The sequence below is a fragment of the Mirounga leonina genome, unplaced genomic scaffold (assembly GCF_011800145.1).
Source record: "Mirounga leonina isolate KUSES-001 unplaced genomic scaffold, KU_Mleo_1.0 Mir_127, whole genome shotgun sequence".
NCBI lineage: Eukaryota > Metazoa > Chordata > Mammalia > Carnivora > Phocidae > Mirounga > Mirounga leonina.
The window spans coordinates 57,845,960-57,867,506 of record NW_023270316.1 but is presented as its reverse complement, the minus strand read 5'-3'; the positions used below and the strand labels follow the sequence as shown (position 1 = coordinate 57,867,506).

At 38.4% G+C, this 21,547-nt stretch overlaps 1 protein-coding gene across 1 annotated transcript in view; it reads right to left on the bottom strand.

The window, feature by feature from the left end:
• Positions 1-9,919, bottom strand: part of RB1 (RB transcriptional corepressor 1) — a 154,311-nt gene extending 144,392 nt beyond the window's left edge. Inside the window, exons 1-2 of the mRNA XM_035003391.1 lie at positions 9,630-9,919; positions 6,763-6,889 (exon numbers count right to left, since the gene is read on the bottom strand). Coding sequence (XP_034859282.1) covers positions 6,763-6,889; positions 9,630-9,778 — 276 coding nt within the window. The 5' untranslated portion in view covers positions 9,779-9,919. The remainder of the gene's footprint in view (positions 1-6,762; positions 6,890-9,629) is intronic.
• Positions 9,920-21,547: the final 11,628 nt, after the last annotated feature.

The window sequence follows — 21,547 nt, the reverse complement described above, 5'->3', positions numbered from 1 at the left end:
AAATAAATAAATAAATAAATAAATAAATAAATAAATAAATAAATAAAATATTCTGGGTTTTTTTTTTAAGGTTATTAAAAAAAAAGAACCTTTTGCAAAGGAGAAATTATTTGCAAAAGAAGGAAGGACTTCAGCTCTGCATGAAGAGGTTTCATACGACTGTGGTACTATGTAACTTACATGGAATACCTAGTATTACTCCAATTCCAAACTATTCCTTTCAACTATCTTCCTACACATAATGACCCATATCACAAAAACAAATGCCTCTATCAAGGGCAATATATTTCAAAGCTCTTGAATATATATACACACACAAAACCCTAAGAGGTTGACATTCAGATGTCATTTCTGCTTTACAGACAAGCAAACTGAGACTTGGAGAATTCACCAATTTACCTAAAATCCTATAGCTAAAATGCAACTACTATAATCAAAAGTGTCCTGCCTCCAGGTCCAAGGCCTTTTCCATTCACCCATGCAGTCATTTAAGATGCAGAAAGAAAATCAAAATTCTAACAACTGATTCACTGTAAGTCACAACATGAACAGCACTCCTGGCCAATTTCTTAATGAAAAGTCCCTTATTTATATGCTATATGCAGTATGAACACAATCTAATATAATGACAGCAATTACATATTACACGCTTATTAAACATTTATGCGAAAAGGGAAAAACACTTTTCTAGACAAAATACCACAAACCTTTCCTTAAATTTTAGAAAAAGTACCACATCAGAATCACTGCACATACATTTATAAATTCAACTATTTTCAAGGTTGCTTTGGCTATTTGGGGCCTTTTGTGGTTCCATACAAATTTAAGGATTGTTTGTTCTAAGCTCTGTGAAAAACGCTGTTGGTATTTTGATAGGAATTGCATTAAATGTATAGATTGCTTTGAGTAGTAAAGACATTTTAACAATATTTGTTCTTCCAATCCATAAGAATGGAATGTCTTTCCATTTCTTGGGGTCATCTTCAAATTCTCTCATCAGTGTTTTATAGTTTTCAGAATACAGGTCTTTCACCTCTTTGGTTAGGTTTATTCCGAGGTATTGTTTTTGGTGCAATTGTAAATGGAACCAGTTCCTTAATTTCTCTTTCTGCTGTTTCATTATTGGTGTATAGAAATGCAACAGATTTCTGTATGTTGATTTTGAATCTTGAGACTTTACTGAATTCATACATTAGTTCTAGCAGTCTTTTAGGTTTTCTATATAGAGTACCATGTCATCTGCGAATAGTCAAAGTTTTACTCCTTCTTTCCTGATTTGGATGTCTCTTATTTCCTTCTGTTGTCTGATAGCTGTGGCTAGGACTTCCAGTAGTGACAGTGGTGAGAGTGGACATCCCTGTCTTGTTCCTAACTGTAGAGAAAAAGCTCTGTTTTTCCCCATTGAGGATGATATTAGCTGTGGGTTTTTCTTATATGCCTTGATTATGTTGAGGTTATGTTCCTTCTAACCCTACTTTGTTCAGGATTTTTATCATGAATGGATAATTGTACTTTGTAAAATGGGTTTTTTTAATCTATTGAAATAATCATATGGTTTTGATTCCATCTTAAAAAACAAAGCTGGAGGCATCACAATTCCAGATTTCAAGTGATATTACAAAGCTGTAGTGATCAAAACACTATGGTACCAGCACAAAAACAGACACAAAGATCAATGGAACAGAAAACACAGAAATGAACCCACAACTATATAGTCAGTTAATCTTCAACAAAGCAGGAAATAATATCCAATGGGAAAAAAGGCTCTTCAACAAATGGGTCTTGGGAAAACTGGACAGCAACATGCCAAAGATGAAACTGGACCACTTTCCTACACCAAACACAAAAATCAACTGAAAATGGATTAGACACCTAAATGTGAGACCTGAAACCATAAAAATCCTAGAATAGAATGCAGACAGTAACGTCTGATACTGGCCATAGCAACTTCTTTCTAGATATGTCTCCTGAGGCAAGGGAAACAAAAGCAAAAATAAACTATCAGGACTTGATCAAAATAAAAAGCTTCTGCACAGCAAAGGAAACAACAAAACTAAAAGGCAACCTATGGAATGGGAGAAGTTATTTGCAAATGACATATCAGATAAAGGGTCAGTATCCAAAATATATGAAGAACTTATAAAACACCCGCCAAAATTAATAACCCAATTAAAAATGGGCAGAAGACATGAACAGACATTTTTCCAAAGAAGACATACAGATGGCCAACAGATACATGACAGGATGCTTAATCACTCATCATCAAGGAAATACACATTAAACCTACAATGAGATATCACCTCACATCCGTTAAAATGGCTAAAATCAACAACACAAGAAATAACAGGCATTGGCGAGCATGTAGAGAAAAGGGAACCCTCTTGCACTGTTTGTGGGAATACAAACTGGTGTAGCCACTCTGGATAACAGTATGGAGGTGCCTCAAAAAGTTAAAAATAGAATTGCCCTATGATCCAGTAATTGCACTAGTAGGTATTTACCCAAAGAATACAAAAATACTAATTCAAAGGGATACCCCAATGTTTATAGCAGCATTATCTATAATAGCCAAATTATGGAAATAGCCCAAGTGTCCAGTGACTGATAAGCAGATAAAGAAGATGTGGAATTTATACAATAGAATATTATTCCCACCATAAAAAAGAACGAAATCTTGCCATCTGCAATGACATAATGCAGCTAGAGAATATTATGCTAAGCAAAATGAGTCAGTCTGAGAAAGACAAATACCATGTAATTTCACTCACTGTGGAATTTAAGAAACAAAACAAATGATCATAAGGGAAAAAAGAGAGAGGGGCAAACCAAGAAACAGACTCTTAACTACAGAGAACAAACTGATGGTTACCAGATGGGAGGTGGGTGGGGAATGGGTGATATAGGTGATGGGGATTAAGGAAGGTACTTGCTGTGATGAGCACCTGGTGTTGTATGGAAGTACTGAATCACTATACTGTACATCTGAAACTAACATTACACTGTATATTAACTAACTGAAATTTAAATAACTTTTAAAAATTCAAGGATTTTAACTGATTCTTAACTTCTCCTAAAAAATTATATTAATATAAAATTTTCCAGGGTAGTTCTTAAGTCAAATTATTCTGGTTGTATAATCTAATACAGGCATTCATTTACACTAATAAGTGCTTTATGTGCATGAAGTTATTGAATCCACACTATTAACTCCAAGATCCAGAAATTATTTTAGTCATTTTTACAAATAACAAAAGTGAGGCTTGGAGATTTTAGGTAACTTGTTTAAGATCATGGAGCTAGTAAATGGTAGAACTGAGACTTCAGTCAGTCTGTCTGATGACAAATCCTTGCTCTTAACCCACCCTCTATTCCAATAAACATCAACTACTTTCAGTTGCCAAAAAGAGTTCCCTTAGTTACTACATTTTTCTTCTTGTTTAAAAGAAGATAGCCAACTGTTATCAAGAATAGCTAGAATGGGGCGCCTGGGTGGCTCAGATGGTTAAGCGTCTGCCTTCAGCTCAGGTCATGATCCCAGGGTCCTGGGATCGAGTCCCGCATCGGGCTCTCTGCTCCTTGGGAGCCTGCTTCTCTCTCTCTCTCTCTCTCTCTCTCTCTCTCATGAATAAATAAATAAATAAAAAATCTTAAAAAAAAAAAAAAGAATAGCTAGAATGGAATAGCTGCATCAGAAATGGGTTCATTTGTCATAACATTCACTTCTCTGCACAAGCCCTGTCACATTCTCCCTTAGAAGTGATTGTATAATCAGAGGTTAAATTCTCAGGCCAACCCTCAAAAACTTGACTATCATTTAAAATAATATTTCTAGGTAAACATCTGGTAATTATAATAGGACAATACCACATCCTCCTCTGTCATACACCCCTGCAAAAAACAGGTACCCAATATCCCAAAGATAACATGAAATTCCTTCCTTGTCTTCCTCCAGCACACAACCAAGGATGATTTCACATCCCCTAGTCCCATCATGAGCTCCATTAGGAAAGGAGATTTAAACTGTGCCAGTTACTATGGAAGGTAAGGACAAAGCCAGGATAAAAGCATAGAATAAGAAAGTAGTAACATTTATTCATACTTGTAGTCAAGTCTGAAGACACTATTACTGTTACAGTTCAGTACAAAAACAGTTTTGTGTGAACTAGCCTGGAAGCCTAACTACTATATTGTACTTACAAAGAGATTGGGAACATAACCCACTCATAAATTGGAAACTACCAATATTCCCCAATACTCTCCATAATCTGCTGCTCCTTCCCAACTTTCTGAAAACGAAAAGCCTAGCATTTGTGAGCAAGAGGTGAAGGAGCTATGACTCCCTGTAACTGCATATGCACAAAAAAAGCTTTGTACATGAAGTACCGAAATCAGTGGAAGTACAGATGCTTTGGGAAGATAATACCAAAGTCATTCATCCAAGATACTTCAGTATTCCTCCCTTTTTAGTAAGGAGTTCCAGATTATGTTCAGGTCTTTGAAACTGGATTCATTTTCTCTTTTTTATTACCAGAGGTTATGCACTGAATGCTTGTGTCCCCCAAAATCATATGCTTAAAGCCTAATCCCCAATGTAAAGGTATTAGGAGTTGTGGCCTTTAGGAAGTGATTAGGTCATGAGGGCTCTGTCCTCATGATTGGGACCAGTGTCCTTATAAAAGAAGCCTGAGAAAACTCCCACCCCTTCCGACTTGTAAAGCCAATGACAAGGTGCTATCTATGAAGGAGGAAGAGAGCCCTCACAAAGACACAGGAATCTGCCAACACCATGATCTTGGACTTCCCGGCCTCCTGAACTGTAAGAAATAAACTTCTGTTGTTTATAAGCTACCCAGTCTGTGGTATTTTGTTAAAATAGTCCAAATGGACTAAGATACTAGAATTTTTTTAATGGTTTTAAACATTTTTATGGGATGTACATTAACATATTTTGCTGTGTTAATCTGATCAGTAAAAACAAACAGACATGTACAATAATACAATGCTAAAAAGAAAATAAATTCATTAAAAGTGTCTGTCTGGAGTGTAATTTAACAATAATTCCCAAAAGATTTATAAATGTTCACAGCTGTTGACTCAGTAATTCAACTTGTAAAAATGTATTCTAATAATCAGATTCATTCATTAATTTATTTAACAAACTATCAAGGACTTACCTTGTGCCAGGCATTATTCTTATGAATAAAGATGTTTATCACATCATATTACAGTGCCAAAAAGTTGTGGGGAAAAAATGTCCAATAATAGTAAGAGTTTTAGCAAATTAAAATATATCTCATGTATAAAATATTATAGTACCATTGGAAACATTATCAAATACCAAAAAAATATTTAACAACATAATAAAATACTCATAAAAAAAGAAAAAAAATTTAAAACAAGATACAAAACTATTATATGTAACTATATATAATTACATGTATGATCCCAAATCTGTGTTTTAAATGACCAAGCCAGGGACCTTGATCGAGTTACTTAACCTCACTCTATTTCAGTATCTTCTAAAACATCAAGATTTTACATTTTACATGTAAAATAAAGATTTTTTATTTCATATCTCAATGGACTGTTGAATGAGTTATTTTTTTAAATGCTTATAATATTCCCCCAGTACATATAAAGCACTAGTAATTATTTGCTGGTGTTATTGGTAGTAGTAATATTACATATACACACATATATTTATGCAAAGAAAAAAAGGAAAGAAATATATCAAATGCTATCAAAGATTCTAAATTCTAACAAAACTAATTCTGAAACAATCAGGAATTCTGAACACTACATATTATGAGATACTAAAAATTAACAAGGTATGGCTTTGTTTTTTAAAAAGTCTTTGTATCAGAGTGAAGTATGTATGAATAAAATATGATAGCTAAGATTTGCTTTAAAATACTTTGGAGGGGTTTACCTGTGGAGATTTTTAAAAAATTTTTAATGCTATCAGATGTATGTTATTTACCTCTGTGTAACAAAATTATTACTTGCTTTTCTTTTCTTTTCTTTTTTTTTTTTTAAAGATTTTATTTATTTATTTGAGAGAGAGAGAATGAGAGACAGAGAGCACGAGAGGGAAGAGGGTCAGAGGGAGAAGCAGACCCCCGCTGAGCAGGGAGCCCGATGCGGGACTCCATCCAGGGACTCCAGGATCATGACCTGAGCCGAAGGCAGTCACTTAACCAACTGAGCCACCCAGGCGCCCGCTTTTCTTTTCTTTATGTTTTTCTATCTTCCAAATTATCTAGAGTAATTCAAAATTATTTTTTAAATGAGAAAATTTTGGGGGCGCCTGGGTGGCTCAGTCGGTTTAGCGTCCAACTCTTGGGTTTTGGCTCAGGTCATGATCTCAGGGTCCTCAGATCGAGCCCTACATTGGGCTCTGTGCTCAGCAGAGTCTGCTTAAGATTCTCTGTCTCCTTCTCAGGGTTTTAGAGGGGAGGGGGGAATGGGTTAGCCCGGTGATGGGTATTAAGGAGGTCACGTATTAAATGGAGCACTGGGTGTCATACGCAAGCAATGAATCATGGAACACTACATCAAAAACTAATGATGTAATGTATGGTGACTAACATAACATAATAAAATAAAATTAAAAAAAAAAAAAAGATTCTCTGTCTCCCTCCCGCTCTGCCCCTCCCTGTGCTCAGGCTCTCTCTCTCTCCCTCTAACATAAACAAATAAAATTTTCTTTAAAAAAAAATAAAATGAGAAATTTTTTTCAAAAAATGTTAAGGAAATCCTTACCAATACTCCATCCACAGACGAAACTTTCTCCCAAGTTAACCAAGCTCTTTCTCTGACATGATCTGGTATCTTTAATTTCTGACATAATGCAGTAAAATCAGGTTCTTCGGTTTCTTCAAACACAAGCCTACCAGATAAAAATAGACATATAATAGGGATATACTTACAAATCAAACTAATTAAGTAAACATTTCTTTCAATGGTTTGCATATAACAGCGCTGTTCTGAAAAAAAAGCATCACTAAATACTTTAAAATCTTATTTATCTTTGAAAAAAATTACAGGTAGAATTTAAACATGTTTATCTTTTTCATAGTCTTTCCAACAAAAATACAACACAGTGAAAGATGTTTGCTGGCCTGGTAAATCACATACAGTTCAAAAAGCAAAACAGTTTTGTAAAAGTAAGTATGATAGCTAAAGCTGTATAGGAAAATTGGGATGACTATAACAGCACAAAGAAGAAAGCCCATATATAACATTACGACTCAATTTAGTATCAGCGACTTTGCTAAAATGCAGTCTACAACTTATCAATGTCTCACATAATCTCCACCTACTAGCATTTCTTACATGACGATTAACTTAACATAAATTACTGCTATGCTTATTTCAGCCTTTTCTCTTTGATCCTCCTTACCCAAGATAGGTAGTCAATAAATTCTTGTTGGCTAGTTCCTTTTCATTCATTTAATGTCTATCTCACACCTAATAATAATAATATGAGGAATACTTAATAATTTTTGAGTATTTACTCTAGTCCTGTCTGTACAAAGCACTTTAGGTGCATAGTTTCAGTGGAATCCACACATCAGCCTATTAGATAAGTATTCTTATTATCCTTGTTTTACAGATAAGTACCAAATCAGAGAAGTTAAAGTACTCACTCGAGGTCATGGCCAGTAAGTGGGAAACCCAACAGTTTAATTTAATTTAATTTTTAATCCATGCCTTTGACCACTATTCCAGACTGCCAATCCTCTTTCAAAACATAATTAACTTTTGATTATGTCAACAATGAAGGTGAAGTGCTGTTCCTAGTGAAGGTTTTCCTTCCAACTTCACCACTTACGCCAGATATAACGCAACAGAAAGAAGATCTCAACTGTCAAGGCAGAAACAGACTCTGTCACTGAAAGTGCAGGTGGAGTGGGCCCTGAATCCATCCCTAAGCAAGTTGCTAGGCTTCGGATTGCCTGTCACTAGTTTTTACCCTTGCTAAGCAGCTAATCTACAGAGTTCAACTGCCCATACTAGTAACCTTTTGTGGGTATTGATACGCAAGAGTAGAGTGTATCATGTATGCTTTTGACTTACAGGAGATTTTTTGATAGTTCCATCATTTAAAAGTATATAACATAATGTTGGGGTGGGGAAGAAAGGCATTCTTTTCCCCGGTGATGGCCATAATTTCAGTATTTCTGGGTTACCCTATAATAACTGGATAACATGGAATTCTTTAGAGTAGATTTACTGCTTTTTCCAAATGAAAAACTTCAAGTATTGGATACATCAGACCTTAATCAGAAATTAAATTGGTCTTCTCCCAGAACATCCTAGACTTTTTTTTTTTCGTGAGTGTGATTTTTAACTCACACATAAGACAATCCATTTAAACATATGTATTTTTAATAGCCTTTCACAGGCCATCCCAAAAGCCCATTCCAATTTTTTACAATTTGTCTGAACTCTGTTAGTGCCTGGCAAGTTGAAAGAATAGGACTTGGTAATGGGCTAGAACAGGGGAGGAAGAGGTGAGGGACTGAAAGGAATCCCATTCCTCCGAAATCGATATGTAGTCTCAAGGTAGAACCAGTACTGACAATAATAACGGCAATCGTACTCTTTCAATCTTAGCTTCTTAACTATAAAGTATCATAATCAAGAAAAATAGGAATGTTGCAATGAAATAAATACCCCCCGTCATGTTCGACTTCATTATCATGGACTCGCCTAAAGTTAGATACCAGTTGGGGGAAAAAAAAGTTTCATGTGAGCACAAGAACATCACTAATTTTGTACCCCCCCCCCCAAAAAAAATGAGAGCACACAAGGTTGTTTCCTGGCTCAAAGGCAAAATGAAAGAAATAATGAAAAATGCTTAAGATTAATAATATACAAGAGTTTTATGCGACGGGAATAAAAGAAAAAGTTGAGACACTTTTAAGCATTTAGACTAAACGTCTTACAAAACTTTTTCCCATACACCAGTTCCTCTCAAGAGTTATGTTCCTCCAGTAACTACCGATGGCTCTGAATATAAGGGAGCGCCACAAAAACACCTCAGCCGAGTATCCTGGGGGCAACTGACACGCAGGACCCTGGACTTCACGTCCGATGGCTTTCCTGGTTGGCCTCTCCCAGGACTGGGCTTCAGATGCAGTGCACGCCCAGAGGAAAACACTTTCAGCGGTTGCATCGCAGAACACCAAAACAGAAAGTCAAACGACCACCGAAATACTACAGATCTCAACAGGAGACAAACTCTCCAGCAGACACTGGTCAGTCCTTTTTCTTTTTTGCCTTTGATGGGGCCTCTAAATCACCCGCCGCCTGCGAGCCTTTCCGCCTAGAGGAGGGAAGGCGGCACCTGTCACTTTGCTCAGGGACCCGAGCCCCACCCGCCCGACACCTGTCAAGCTGGAGCCGAGACCCTTCCCGGCTTCCCTCCCCTCGCTCCCGAACCCAGACCCCTGTCACCCTCCTCCAGGCGCTCCGCGGTGGTGGGGGACACGGGAGGACCCTCCTCCCGCCCGGAGGCGGCCGCCCGCGGAGACGCGCCCCCGCCTAGACGCCGGGGCGCCCGCCCCGACGCACTCTCGGGGCGCCCTTCTCTCGTGGCGGCCGCCGCGGTTCTGCTCGCTCACCTGGGCAGAGGCAGGTCTTCGGGGCCGCTGTCCTGCTCGGGGTCCTCCTCAGGAGGGGGCGGCGGCGGCGGGGGTTCGGCGGCGGCGGCGGCGGCGGCGGCGGCGGCGGCGGCGGCGGCTGCTGCTCTCCGGGGGGTTTTGGGCGGCATGACTCCCCCCCAGGGCAGGAGCCAGTGAATGGTGGCGAAGAGCCGGGGAAGGAGGACGCGCGCACGTCGGGGCACGCCCCGTCCTCTCCCGACTCCCGTTACAAAAATAATTTGAACGTCCCCTGAGAAAAACCGGACGAGCCCTCCCCCGCCCGGCAACCGAGCCCCGCGTCCAACCGCGGGAAAACGTCACTTCCGCCCGCGGCGTCACGTCCGCGAGGCTCCCGGGCCCGCCGGCATCGGGAGGGAACCGGGGTGCCGAGCGGTGCGCCGGGCGGGGGCGCGAGGTCGAGCGGGCTGGGCGTGGACCCCCGGCCTGGGCCAAGGCACCGTCCCTGAGGCAGCCGCCGCCGCCCGGACGTGTCTCCGCTCCAAACTCTCCTTTTCAGGCCTGCGTGCCGGTAACGGGGCACCGCACGGTCTGGCGGGTGAGATTGGGCCCCATTTTTATCTGTGGGCTGATCTGGGGCTGCAGTTCAGGCCCCGCCGGGAATATCGAGCGTGAGCACCCTGGGCGGTCACGCCCCTCTCCCTCGGTGGGCGGCGCCCTCCCTCTCCAGCACGCTCCTCCCGCCCAATCCGTTGGGCGGAATCGGCCAAAACAAAAACAAACGTTTGTAGAGCACCTAACAGAAAGTGAATTTTGACGGTCACTGGGAGGTATAAGGTGTAGAACAATTACTGGCCTTTTAGGGTCACTGTTCACAGAAGGGGAGTGGGGGAGTGGGTAAAGAACAAATTATAGTGTGATAAATGGTTTAATAGCGGTGTCAAAACGGGAGGCACCAACGAAACGTCTAAGGCACATCTTCAGAGAAGCGGTGGCAGCTCAATAGAAGTTTGCCAGGCACAGCTAACATGTAAGGAGGGCTTACTATGTACCGGGGATTGTGCTGGCCATTTTAACTATCTTAATCCTGGGTCCTGGGGTCTATTACCCGCCCCCCACCCCGCCCGTAGTGCTCACTGCTCAGCGGGAAGGCTGCTTCTCCCTCCGCCTGCAGCTCCCCTTGCTTGTGCTCTCTGTCAAATGAAATAAATAAAATCTTAAAAAAAAAAAAAAATGCACCAAGCAAAGAGGAGCATGCGCAAAGGTACAAAGACCTCAGAGAAGAACTTGCTGGAAGAGCTTCTACCATCCAACATTGGTTTAGAAGCTACGTGTCTTCTCTCGTAATATTTACTATAATAATAGACTGTCTAGTATGAATACATGTTTTCCTCTCTTTGGCAGACCCAGCGGATTGCTCTGTCAGAACTTCCCAACTGAGGCACTGTGAATAAAATGTAGTTGTGTTCTTATGTGAGCCCCCTCATCCTTGGAAGAGCTGACCAGGGTTGAGACAGCAGGAGCCTTCAGTCAAGTCAGGGTTGCAAACCTCTTGGGTTTATCTTAGCCAGTTGTACAGTGGATTACCATTTTCTGTATATACCATGATATATATGTCAGGATGTGAAAAGAGTTGGCAGTCACTGGCCTACTCAACAGCCAGTCTTGCCTAAGTTCAGAAGCCATCTGTTGGGGGCCAAAAGTTTGTCAGGAAGTAGGGCCCAAACCCAGCCCCAGCTCCAGAGAATGAACAGCATCAAATTGGTAATCCTCTTCACCTTGCCAGGGATTAGTGGAGGTAGGAGCTCAGGATGTAGTTTTGGTCTTTGCAAGATCAAAGATTGTCTGCTGGCAGCCTGATAAAATCAGATACAGAGCTGACACGGTTCTTCTACCTTTACCTATTATCATGAGAATGTGACACTGAAACAGTCCCCGCAGCCATTGTGACTTCAGGCAAGCTGACCTGAGGATAAGGCAGAAATGTTAATGATGTTACAGTAGTAATATCAAAAACATCTGGATCCTCTGTGACAAATGAGTCTCTGATTTGACCCACCCTGGAGCTGACCTCAACTGAGCTGGGGTTTTCAGTTGTTTACACCGGAAAGCATTATGACTAATAATATGCATCCTATGAGCCCCTTCAGGGTAGAGACCAAATCTTAGGCTTTGTTGTAGCCTTATAGTAGCCAGCAGGGTTAGGCACCCAGGAAATGCTTGTTTGCTAACAGTAGAGAGGCCAGGAGAGCAGAGGAAAGTTCTGGGAACTGAAGTAAACTCTGTATGTAGATCTGACTTTCTTTAAAACCAGTTTATCAACCTCTGGATTTACCACAGTTGTGATAAATCAAAGACAGATTTCTCAATTTACAAAAGGTTGTATGTCTTTACCATGGATTAATTTAACTATGTTTCTCTACTACATTTAAAATCCTTACACACAACTCAGGAACATTGGGTCGATCAGAAGTTTTATATCTCCCATATGGCTTTCTGTTGCACAACCAAAGAAATATTAGAAATTCTGCAGATTCGGGCGCCTGGGTGGCTCAGTTGGTTAAGCGACTGCCTTCAGCTCAGATCATGATCCTGGAGTCCCTGGATCGAGTCCCGCATCGGGCTCCCTGCTGGGCGGGGAGTCTGCTTCTCCCTCTGACCCTCCCCCCTCTCATGTGCTCTCTCTCATTCTCTCTCTCTCTCAAATAAATAAATAAAATCTTAAAAAAAAAAAAATTCTGCAGATTCTTAAAAGATGCTTTTCCTGATCTTCCTCCAGCAGTGAAATCACTCTTTTAAAGGTTACCTATGTCCTACTTGTTCATTCAATGACTTCTTTCTGATCTTCATTCTACTTGACCTTTCTTGCAATTAACACAGTTAACCACTTCCTCTTTCTTAAAACTTCCCTAGTTTTCCACAAATCCGTGGTCTCCTTTTCTTCCTCCTCCTCCCTTCTGTTCCTTTGTAAACTCCTCACTGGTTCTTCTCCGACTTCAGTGCAGGTTCCCTAGAGCAGCATGACTCAAAGTGTGTTCTTTAGACCACTGCCAGTTTGCTTATATCTTATCCACAAGGAAATAAGCACAGAAATTAAGAGTAAGTGCTTAGCAGCGTTGATAGCGATTTAATATTTCAGCTATATCCGGGCACATGATCTTTGAACACCTCTCATTAAACAGAATATGGAACAGTTCAGGTGTTTCGCAACTTGTGTGGTTGCAGGTGGCATGACTGTGTCCTTGTCCTGTGCAGGAGGACCATGTTATTAGGAGTAAAATCTTAAGGTTAGTTTGTTAATTGTAACCCCAAAGTGAATACAAATCTATGAAAGTGTACATATCTGTTTACTTTTCTAACTTGTTATATTGAGAGTCATTTTAATTTTTAATCAAGCCTGTTTTTTGAAATTCATAGCTACATTAGGGAAGTAAAATTTGTATTATTTGTTTTTAACCCCAAATTATGGATGGTGAAATAAGCCTTACTGTCCTGTTTTGTCCAGAAAAGACACATGTCAGTAGTATGTTAGTAATAATAGTAGTAAACCAAACAATGACCAGAGAAGTGATTCTAAAGAATTAAAGATCCAAGTGTTTTTACTAATTTTATTCAGAAGTATCATCCCCCTTCTATTGAGTTCATAGCCAAAACTCATAGTAAAGTACTAAAACTGTAACTGACTGATGAAGGAATAAGGCCATCAAAATTCAGTAGTATTCACATATAAAATATAAAGAAACTAATTATGAGTTTGATAAAACATTTGGAATTTTTATTTTCCATGCAAATAATCTCCACACATAGGGAATTCATGGATCCAGAATCCATTTCTTTAACTGAAGGATACTTTAAATGTAACTATAACTTAGTAGGACAAATTTTTGGAACTGATAAAGAATTGATACTATTACTGATAAGGAAGATGAATTTTGAAACAAGCATTATTTGTTCCATTTTGGGTAAAAATTAAAAGGGAATGTCCTGAGCTTGCTGAAATTGTTTTAAAATCACTTCCATTCCCTTAAACATATCTTTTTTTTTTTTTAAGATTTTATTTATTTATTTGAGAGAGAGAGAATGAGAGACAGAGAGCATGAGAGGGAGGAGGGTCAGAGGGAGAAGCAGACTCCCCGCCAAGCAGGGAGCCCGATGCGGGACTCGATCCAGGGATTCCAGGATCATGACCTGAGCCGAAGGCAGTCGCTCAACCAACTGAGCCACCCAGGCGCCCCCCTTAAACATATCTTTGAGAGACTAATTTCTCTACTATGAGTGTTACTGAGTAAAACATAGAAACAGTTTAGATACATAATATCTCCTGTTAGAGGCATTGTCAGCAATCCAACCTAATTTAGGTAGTTTAACACAAGAAACACATTCATTTGTCATGTTAAAATCTAACTACTGACAAATTTAAAACATTAAATATAGCATTTAATATGGGAAAATTGTTCCTTCACTACCAACTTTTTATTTAGTTGTTATGACTCTGGAATGATAAAAAAAAAAAACTAACCATGTATTAGCAACTCTTTATATTAATCACCTATATGCACACTTTCAGTGAACAAAGTAGTTTTTGTAGTTTCTTCTTTTATGCTATGTAATTTTTTGTTCTTTGATTTTGAAACGTAATTTTATATCTGTTGAAAATACTAAAAAATGTGAGTTTGGAATTGGTGTGCCTTTTTGTTTTCATTTCATTTTTCAAGTATTTTTAAAGGTTTTATTTTGCAGAAGTATTAATTCATGAAATTAAAAAGAAAAGAAAGGTCCTTCACAGATAGTGTGAGATAACAGTGGCCTAAAAGATTCTCACCTCTCCTCTCATTTTCCTCTATTTAATTTCCATGATTTAAATACCTCCATATATGTATGTTCTTAGATTCTTTCAGATTTCAAAAAACAGAGATCTACTTAATCAGGATTGTTGATTAGTTTAGGGGGGAAGTGAAAGAGACAAAAAACTAAAAAATAAGAGTCCCTCCTGCTACATTCATGTACTTTGTCATCCATGCAATAGCTGGCTCCCATCCTTCCTGCCTCTGTGAACGTTGTTAGTCTTCATCTCTTTATAATTTTCTCCTGCCACAATGACCCCCTCTCCACGTCACTAATTCACATTCCTCAGGAGAGAGAATATGATTGTTTCCCCTCCTAAACTGTAATTTACATTAGCAGGACCAGATAACATAATTGGCATGACCCAGTGCAAAATGAAAATGTAAGGCCCCTTTTTCACAAATTATTGAGATTTTCAAGATAGTGAGTGTGGAACATTAAACGAACCACAATGCCTTTCTAAATGGAGTCTTATAAAACTGCACAGCTCACCTGCCCATAAAGCCAGCCATGTCCATGACAGTACATCTATATCTGTTCTGCTAACTAGGGTGTCCGCATTCCTAGCATGAGCCCATGACACTGAGCAATCAATTGGGCTTGATACCAAGTGGTACTAGTTTGGGACTATATCATTGTTTTAGTTTCTCCTCCTTCCCTGCCCACTCCCCTTTGCCTTCACTCCTATCTCTCTCAAATTGCACTCAGTCTCTATCTTCTAGAGAACCAAAGCTAAAAGACTTGGCTCCAAAGTGTCCCGAAGACATTCAGGATGGGATATCAGAGTTGGCTTAATCACTGGTCTTACAGCAATAAGGACCGAAGCATGGTACGTGGGTAGTAAGTGGGTATCATAATTACTAAGCCTCCCCACCTGTGGCCCAACAGGATGCAATGCACCTAGAAGGTGGAGCATTGGAATGTGTAGAGGCTGTGATGCTTGAGCAGTATGGCGATAATAATTGTAGGTATTGGGATGGATTCTGTTACTGGAATTGTATACTTTGTAAAAGAAAATGATACCTCAGGGTAGTCAACTGTCACCTTAAGGCACACTGAGAAGGGCAGAAGGCTTCCATTGGCAGTTTTTTAAAAGATTGTGATTTTGGTGTAAATTATTTTTGCTTTTGTCTTTCTTGCCAAAGGAGACATATCCAGAAAAATGTTGCTAAGGCCAATATCCAAGAGATTACCACCTATGGTTTTCATCTAAGAGTTTGACGGTTCCAGGTCTTACATTTAGGTTTTACTGCATTTTGAGTTTATTTTTGAGTATGATTTAAGAAAGTGGTTCAGTTCAACCATTTTTTTTTTTTTTTGGATGTAGCTTTCCAGTTTTCCCAGCACCATTTATTGAAGAGACTGTCTTTTACCCATTGTATATTCTTGCCTCCTTTGTTGTAGATTAATTGACCATATAAATTGTAGGCTAACTGATCATTAAATGACCACAGATAATTGACCATACAGGTTTTATTACTGGCCTTTGTGTTCTGTTCCACTGATCTGTCTATTTTTGTGCCAGTACCAAACAGTTTTCATTACTATAGCTTTGTAGTATAGCTTGAAATCTGAGATTGTGATACCTCCATCTTTGTTCTTCTTTCTCCAGATTGCTTTGGTTATTTGAAGTCTTTTCTGGGTACATACCCATTTTAGGATTACTTATTTTAATTCTGTGAAAAATACTATTGGTATTTTGATAGAGATTGCATTGAATCTGTAGATTGCTTTGGATAGCATGGACATTTTAACAATATTAATTCTTCCAATCCATGAGCATAGTACATCTTTCCATTTGTTTGTGTGGTCTTCAGTGTCTTTCATCAGTGTTTCAGATACAGGTCTTTCACCTCTTTGGTTAAGTTTATTTGTAGGTATTTTATTCTTTTTGATGCAATTGTAAATGGGATTTACAATTTGTTTTGTTAATTTCTCTTTCTGCTTCATTATTAGTGCATAGAAACAACAGATTTCTGTATATTAATTTTGTATCTCATAACTTCACTGAATTCATTTATCAGTTCTAATAGTGTTTTTGGTGGGGTCTTTAGGCTTTTCTATGTATAGAAAACCCTAAAACCTTTTTCTTTGGGAATCTAAAACACAAAACAAACAAAAAACCAGAAACAGACTCATTAATATAGAGAACAAACTAGTTATTGCCCAAGGGAAGAAGTGTGGGGTGATGGCAACATAGGTGAATGGTGGCAGTGATAAAAGTATTGCATGGGCCAGAAAATAGGGACTCCTCAGTAATTCTGATCCATCTAGATTAATGGCCATTGCTGAATTCCCAACTTGCCACTTGTAGATACCGAAACTGAGCCTTTAATATGCCATTACTTTTTGAGAAGACCAGTCGGCCACTTGATGACAGATTGATTACATTGGACCCCTTCTACCTTGGAGGAAGCACTAATGCATCCTTATCAGAACTGGTACCTAATCTAGGTATGAATTTGCTTTCCTTGTCCTCAGTGCCTCTGCCAGCACCAATATTCAAGAATTTATGGAAGCCTGATATATTGACATGGTTTCTCTCACAATAATGGCTCAGACCAGAGAATATATTTTATGACAGAAAAGGGGAAACAACAAACAGAGGCCCACGGTCTTAACCATGTAACTCATCTATATTAGCTAGATTTTTTTGCATAGCAAAATATTCCAGACAGTGCAGAGTTGGGGAATGCCCTCCAAGATACAGTATATGCACTGAACCAACAGCTAATATATAGTACTATGTCCCCCCATGACTAGAAATAGGGGTGCAAAAAAAAAAGAGTGGAGGTAGGATTAACCCCTTGTAGTGGAAGGATGCTGTTGGTGCTTTGCTTAAGTGTCCTTTACCTACTCGCACACTCATCCCTCAGCTGCTATTAGTATAGACTGAGAATTGTCCTTAGCCAAATGGGAGCTGCCTCATCCATGACACCTACCCCCGTCCCTGCCCCACTGCTGACAGACATTGGCCCATGATAAACTGACATGAGGGTACAAAAGAATAGAGGAGAGAGACATGAAGATTATCAATTATGACCTTGATATTATCTTCATCAGCAGGGACTTTACCTTGTTTCGTTAACCTTCTTGCCTTAAGTCTTTCCATGGTGGTTGGATATCATCTTGAACAGGACTCTGTGATGAAATGAACCTGTTCGTTCCCCCTTAGGGAGGAAGTGAAGGATCTACTCACAAAAATTGATGCTTCTATTGTAGTATGGGGTGAATATAATGGGAAGCATGAATGAAAATGAGTGGTGAAAAAGATGCATTTTATTAAACACTGTACTCAGATGCTCTTGGCCTCACCAGCCCCAGGGCCATTAGCCACTTGTTTTGTCCCAGACAACATTGTGATAGCCAACACCTGTTGGACTATGCTATTGTGGCAACAGACTTCACATTAGCACAACTTGATGGTTAGCTCACTTTATAACCAAACAATACTGCGTCTCACCTCCTGCCCTGGAGTTTTTCTGTTGGTAAAAGACAAATGAGATGCTGCAGGACTTGTCAGTGCCTACACATGAACAACCCAGAAATGTGTGGGATTCAATGTCCATGAGGAAAAATTTTGACAAGGGGGTCTAGCAGATAAATTCTCTGTCTTCTTCTCAGAAGTTTGTTCTGGGATAAGGGTCATTTATATTACCTCTTGAAAGATGCTCCCATGAGACTGAGCAATTAATTGCATTTCATACCGAGTGATGGCAAGTTCATAGAAGAAGCAGTGGAGTGCATATACATATAGAAAATGGGCACAAAGGATGAATAACAATGCAAAGATTGTTTCTCCTCATTAATTTTATTTTTACACAATAAATCTAGGTTTGTATAATTGTACTATGTATGATGTTTAGTAATAAGAAAAAATGATATGATTTGTAATTTAAAAATGTAATTTAAAAATGTATACAATCACTGTTGTGAAGTTCTTACATTATATGTAAAGTATATGCAGTATATGCATAATATCAATTCATCAGAGATGCATATTATAATCACTATACCAACCAGCCTCCAAAAAACTGAAAGAAGATATAATTGAAAAGCAAATAGGCTTCAACTGAAAGGCAGTACTAATCGGGCTGGATAAAAAAGTAAGACATAATGATATGCTATTTACAAGAGATTTACTTTAAACACAAAGACATGACTAAGTTAAAGTGATGGACATAAACTGCCATGCAAACACTAATCATAAGAAAGTTAGAGTACCTAGGATTTACAGTACTCTGTTAAATAACAGTGGTGAGAATGGACATCCCTGTCATGTTCCTGACCGTAGAGGAAAAGCTCTTGGTTTTTCCCCATTGAGGAGGATATTAGCTGTGGGTTTTTCATAGATGACCTTGATTATGTTGAAGTATGTTCCCTCTAGCCCTACTTGGTTGAGGGTTTTTACCATGAATGAAATATTGTACTTTGTCAAATGCTTTTTTTTTTTTTGCACCTACTGAAAAGATCATATGGTTCTTATCCATTCTTTGGTTAGTGTGGTGTATCAAGTTGATTGATTTGTCAAGTTGATTGATTTGTGAATATCGAACCACCCTTGAAGCCCAGGAATAAATCCCACTTGATCATAGTGAATGATTCTTTTAATGTACTGTTGGATTCAGTTTGCTGGTATTTTATTGAGGATTTTTGCATCCATGTTCAGGGATGTTGGCCTGTAGTTCTCTTTTTTAGTAGAGTCTTTATTTGGTTTTGGTATCAGAGTAATGCTGGCCTCATAGAATGAATTTGGAAGTTTTCCTTCTATTTCTATTTTTTGGAACAGTTTGAGAAGAATAGGTATTAACTCTTCCTTAAATGTTTGGTGGAATTCACCTGTGAAGCCATATGGCCCTGGAATTTGCTTGTTGGGAGATTTTTTATTATCGATTCTATTTCTTTGCTGGTTATTGGTCTGTTCAAGTTTTTTATTTCTTCCTTGAATTGTAAGTATTCTTTATGTGTTCTAGATATATGATTTGCAAACATTTTTTCCCATTTTAAAATTGTCTTTCCACTCTCTTAATTGTGTTTCTTAAAGCACAAAAGTTTAATTTTTATCAAGCCCAATTAATTTTGTTTTGTTGCTTGTGTTTGTGGTGGCTTAGCTAAGAAATCAGTCAGTGCCTAGAGCAAGATCATAAGGTTTTATTCTGTTTTCCTCTGAGAGTTTTGTAGTATAGCTCTTACACTTAGGTCTTTGATTCATATGAGCTGATCTTTGTCTATAATGTGAAGGAAGAGTCCAACTTCATTCTTTCGTATGTGGATACTAGCTGTCACACCACCATTTGTGGAAAAGAATGTTTGTTTGTTTGTTTGTTTGTTTTCTATATTGAATTGTCTTGGCACCCTTGTTGAAAATCAGGACCAGAAATGTGTTTATTTCAGTTCTGTTCTACTGATGTGTTTATCCATGTCTGTACCACACTATCTTGATTACTGTAGTTCTGTAGTAAGTTTTAAAGTAGGAAAATGTGAGTGCTCCAACTTTCTTCCTTATTTTTGAAGAATTCTTTGATGATTCTGAAATTTCATTTACATATGAATTTTAGATCTGCTTGTAAATTTCTGCAAAAAAGCCAGTTGAGATATAATAGGGATTGCTTTGACATGTAGGTCAGTTTGGGGAATATTTCCATCTTAACTTTGCCATAGTAAGTCATATGACGCATAAACATGAAATGTCTTTCCATTTAATGAGGCTTCTTTATTTTCTTTAAGCAATGTCTTATAGTTTTCAAAATATAAGTATTACACTATTTAGTTAAATTCATTTATAACTATTTTATTCTTTTGGTACTATTGCAAATGGACTTGTTTTCCTTATTTTATTCTCTTTTTTTTTTAAGATTTTATTTATTTAACAGAGAGAGACACAGCGAGAGAGGGAACACAAGCAGGGGGTGTGGGAGAGGGAGAGGGAGAAGCAGGCTTCCCACTGAGCAGGGAGCCTGACGTGGGGCTCGATCCCAGGACCCTGGGATCATGGCCTGAGCTGAAGGCAGACGCTTAAGGGCTGAGCCACCCAGGCGCCCTTTTCCTATTTTATTCTTAGCTTGTCATTGTTTTTAAGGAATTTCCTAGGACTTTTTTTTTTTTTAAATATACAAGATCATATCATTTGAAAATAGAGATCATTTTACTTCTTCCTTTCCAATCTGGATGCCTTTTATTTTATTTTCTTGCCTAACTTCCCAGGTTAGAACCTTCAATACAATGTTGAACAGAAGTGGTGAGAACAAACACCCTTGTCTTGTTTCTGTTCCTTAGCAGAACACATCCAGTCTTTTACTGGTAGGTGTCATGTTCTCTGGGGGGATTTTCACAGAAGCTCTTATTAGGTTGAGTAATTTTCTTTCTATTCCTAATTTGTTGAGTATTTTTGTCATGAAAGGGTAATAGATTTAGTCAGATGCTTTTTCTGTATCTATTGAGATAATTGTGTGGTTTTTCCCCTCCAGGATATGATACAGTATATTATATCAATGAATTTTTAACTCATTTAAAACTTTATTAATTTTTAATTTTTTTTCATTGATTTTTTTTTCTTGATCAGTCTAAGTAGGGCTTTATCGCCTCCATTGTTCTTTTATAAGAACCAAATTTTAGTTACACTGATTTTCCCTGAACTAATAAGTGGATTCATTTTCTATTTTATTGATTTTCCTTAAATTTATTGTTTCCTTTTTTCAGCTTCCTTCAGGTTAAGTTACTCTTTTTCTTCTTTTGCTTTGTAAAGTGGAGGCTTCAATAATTTAAGTTGTAAGCATTTTAGATAAATCCCCTTTTAGGCACTGATTCAGCTGCTGTATCTCACAAATATGAGATGGTTTAATATGTTGTATTTTTATTAACATTCAGTTCAAAATATTTCATTTTCCTGTAATTTCTTCTTTGGGTCATGACCTATTTTAAAATGTACCATTTACTCGTTTTATCAATTAGTGAAAGAGGAATATTCTCACCAGGACAGCACTAAGCATCACAGAAAAATTGGTGAATCAAAGTTCATCAAAGTTAAAACTATCTGCTCATCAAAGGACACTGCTAAGAAAAAAACCTAGGCAAGATGTAGACAGAGAGAAAAT